Source organism: Dreissena polymorpha, chromosome 1, assembly GCF_020536995.1.
Source record: "Dreissena polymorpha isolate Duluth1 chromosome 1, UMN_Dpol_1.0, whole genome shotgun sequence".
Taxonomy (NCBI): Eukaryota; Metazoa; Mollusca; class Bivalvia; order Myida; family Dreissenidae; genus Dreissena; species Dreissena polymorpha.
Window position 1 is genome coordinate 90805998 of NC_068355.1, and position 3521 is coordinate 90809518.

The 3521-nt window shown below is 40.1% G+C and overlaps 1 protein-coding gene across 1 annotated transcript; it reads right to left on the reverse strand.

Annotated features, from left to right (window-relative positions):
• Positions 1-243: 243 nt before the first annotated feature.
• LOC127836286 (uncharacterized) lies at positions 244-2448 on the reverse strand. Its single transcript, XM_052362830.1, has 3 exons — positions 2342-2448; positions 1201-2050; positions 244-420 (listed from the first exon to the last, which is right to left on the reverse strand). Exons 1-3 carry the CDS (start codon positions 2446-2448, stop codon positions 244-246), a joined length of 1134 nt encoding a protein of 377 aa, XP_052218790.1.
• Between the last annotated feature and the right edge of the window lie 1073 nt (positions 2449-3521).

Here is a 3521-nt window from a genome sequence, read left to right on the forward strand (position 1 = left end):
AAATAGGTATAATTACTCCCATTGACCAAGATTTTGGAAATGAATGCTTTTCAAGAATGTAGTTAAATAATAATTCCAGTTGTGCATCAAGGACATCCTTTCCCGCTTTAAAATATTCGTAGATAATATTATCAATTGAATGAGATTTATTTATTCACAAAAATTGCATTGCCTGTCGTATTTCTTCCCTTGTAAATAAACTATCCAACTCTTCGAATTTCCTTTACTTACTTACTTACTTACTTAATCCTCTTCGCGCATATGGGCGCATAAGGCCTCCACCAAAGCTCGCCAATGCACCCGGTCCTTTGACCATGTCCGCACCTGGACCCAGCTCCAATTATCCTTTCTCATCTCCTTTTCAACTGACCGGCGCCATGTCTCTTTTGGTCGACCTCTTTTTCTACGTCCCATCGGTGTCTATCGCATTGCAGCCTTAGGAATGGCTGTTTCCTCCATCATTTGAACATGGCCAATCCACCGCCATCTTTTGCGCTTGATCTGTGTTGATTTTAGGGTTATGCCTGTTTTGCGGTGGAGTGCTGTATCGGATATAATGTTTGGCCAGAAGATTTGGAGAATCCGCCTGAGAAACCTTTGAAAGACATCACATTAAAGGCAAATAGACTTTGTGACTTTCCAGGATTCTAAACCATACAGCAGGACTGAAAGTACATTAGTCTTGAGAATCCTGATCTTGGTGGTATAATTTAGCTTGGAGGGCTTCAAGATGTTCCGTAATGCCGCATAAGCACCTCTGGCTTTGGACAATCTGTAATTGACATTTTCTTCTGAATTTCCGTCACTTCTGACTTTACTCCCAAGATACAAAACCTCATGTACTTCTTCAATAGCGCAATTGTTGGTGGTAACTGGTTCCTCTGTTTTGGCGTTTATTCTCATCAATTTTGTTTTGTTTACGTTGATATTTGGGCCGATCTGCTTCCCAAGAGAATTTAGCTTGTCCGTCTTTGTTTGGATGTCTTGGTGGCGTTGAGCGAGAAGCGCGATGTCGTCAGCGAAATCAAGGTCTTCCAGTGTTTCTGTAAACGTCCACTGGAGTCCCTTGACTGCATCCTTAATGATTTCCTTCATCAGCCAGTCGATTCACACAAAAAATAGTAGAGGTGACAATACACACCCCTGCCTCACGCCTGTCCTGATCTTAAGGTTCTCTAAGCGAGTTGTTTCGCAGATTACTTTAGCACTAAAATCTGAATAAAGCATCTTGATGACAGAGATAATCTTGTCTGAGATTCCATAATAGGCTAAAATCCTCCATAATGTTAGCTTGTTCACGCTATCGAATGCTTTCTGGAAGTCAATAACGGTTGCGTCCCACTCGTGACTTTGCTCTGTGATTTGTCCAAGTCTGAAAATCTGATCTGAACATGACTTACCCTTCCTGAAACCGGCTTGGTTTTTCCGCAGCAGTTCATCTACACTAGCTGAAATACTGTCAAGCACTATTCTGCCAAAGATCTTACTGGTCATTGACAGCAGCATTATACCTCTCCAATTGTTGCAGTCTGTATGGTCCCTTTTTTTCGGCAGTTTCACTAATAGCCCCACCTTCCAATCCGCAAGTGCTGTTTCTGAGATCCATACTTTCCGGAGTATACTAGCAAGTACTGTAGGAGTTATCTGTTCCTTCGCTTTAAGCAACTCTGCTTTTATCCTGTCTATACCTGGGGCTTTTCCATTCTTTAACTTCTTGGTGGCCTGTCTGATCTCTTGCATAGTTGGTGGCTCTGTATTGATGTCAAGTGGGATTTCTGCAGGAGCGATAACTGCTTCAGTGGATGGATCCGCACTGTTGAGTACTCTCTCAAAGTGTTCTTTCCAACAACTCAGTTTTTCTACGTCAGTGGAAACAATTTCCCCTTGCAAATTCTTCACTGGAACTTCTGTGGAAGTAAATCCTCTTACCAATACCTTTGTGATTTTATACAGCGTGCCCACATCTTGCCGTGCAGCTGCATCTTCGGCTTCAGTTGCCAGATCGCCATTAAATTTCCTCTTGTCTGCTTTAGCATGTCTCTTCACGTCTCTGTCCAATGTTGCATAAGTGTCTTTCAGCTGCTGTTTTATCCGCGCCGACTTTGTGTGTAACAACTTCCTCTCCACCTCTTTCCGTTCGTAAATCTTGCTCCATGTCCGCTAGGATATCCATTGTTCCTTCTTTCTTCGTCCTGTACCAAGAATCTTCAGTCCAGCTTCAAGAATCTCCTGGTTGAATGAACTAACACCCATTTCCTGCTGGTCATTAAACAGACTAAACCTGTTCTTCAGCTCAATCTGGAAGTTTTATCTTGATCATTGGATCTTTGAGTGTTCCTACATCAAGGCGTGGATTTCTTTGTTCTCCTTTTCTTTGACTCTGCTCAACTTTAACTTCAACTTGGCTATGACGAGTGTATGGTCACTGCCAACATCTGCTCCCCTCATCGCTCTTACATCTTGCAAACTGCCCCTCCATCTTCTGTTGATGATGATATGGTCAATCTGGTTATCGGTTTGTCCATCTGGTGATTTCCATGTTACCTTAAGGATGTTCTTGTGTGGAAAAACGGTGCCCCCGATAGACCCTTTCAGTTATTCGCATTTACTTGTGTAAGAGTTGTGTCCCTTAGCCGGATGTGACGTAATGAGATAATAAAAGATCCGCCAGAGAGAAAATTGTACAGTGTCGCTGATAATATCAATGTCTCCTGCACTATACCGTATATGCGTCAATTGCACAAATATTTCATTTTTTTTATTATATTGACGCCAATTAAAGCTATCGCTTTTCGCATATTTCATTTTAGTACATTTAAGCGTGAAAATACATTAAACATTCCGTTCAATACCCTGTGTGTCGCAAGACAAATCCCGCACTGTTACCACTAAACTTTAAACTTAAATATTTTATTAAAATGCCAAATATTGAAAAAAGCGCCGAACGTTTATATTTTAATGGTATTGATCTTTGGAATATTTGGCATATGATTTGAGCGCTTTTTTACCACTTGAGAACATGACCTTTACCATTGAAAATGGGAATTAAAGTGTCAATTCACCCCACCTGCAAAGTTTAGACTCCGCCCACTGGTTGGCGAAAAGAGGCGGAATTCATATAAGCGGATAAAGGGAAGGCTGACAAAATCATCGTTTATAATGATAATCATGCAACATATCAAATAAAATTTTACTAGTTATGTCTGAATAAAACATTTGCGTGCAAAAAAATGCATTTTTGAAACGATTATACTGTTGTTATTATTTGTCTTTACTAACAACGAATTCGGGAGTAGAACACAATGTAAGAGCTCTGTATGTGGTTATGACAAAAAACTCCATACTTGGCACTTATTCGCGACCATTTTTTTGTAAAGTAATGGTGAAAACAAACAACAATTCAAGAGATCGATTTTATGTACGCAACATATTGTTCCTGATTTGAAACTATATTTTTCTGAAAAAACGTACCTTGTTACACATAAAATAAATTCTCTTGATTAATGTAATTGTTTGATTTA

Coding starts and splice junctions, on each gene's coding strand:
- LOC127836286 (XM_052362830.1), bottom strand. CDS start 2,448: ATGAGGGGAGCAGATGTTGGCAGTGACCATACACTCGTCATAGCCAAG. Junction 2,051..2,341: donor AAAGAAATCCACGCCTTGAT/GTAGGAACACTC, acceptor AACATTGGACAG/AGACGTGAAGAGACATGCTA. Junction 421..1,200: donor ATTCAGATTTTAGTGCTAAA/GTAATCTGCGAA, acceptor GCAATGCGATAG/ACACCGATGGGACGTAGAAA.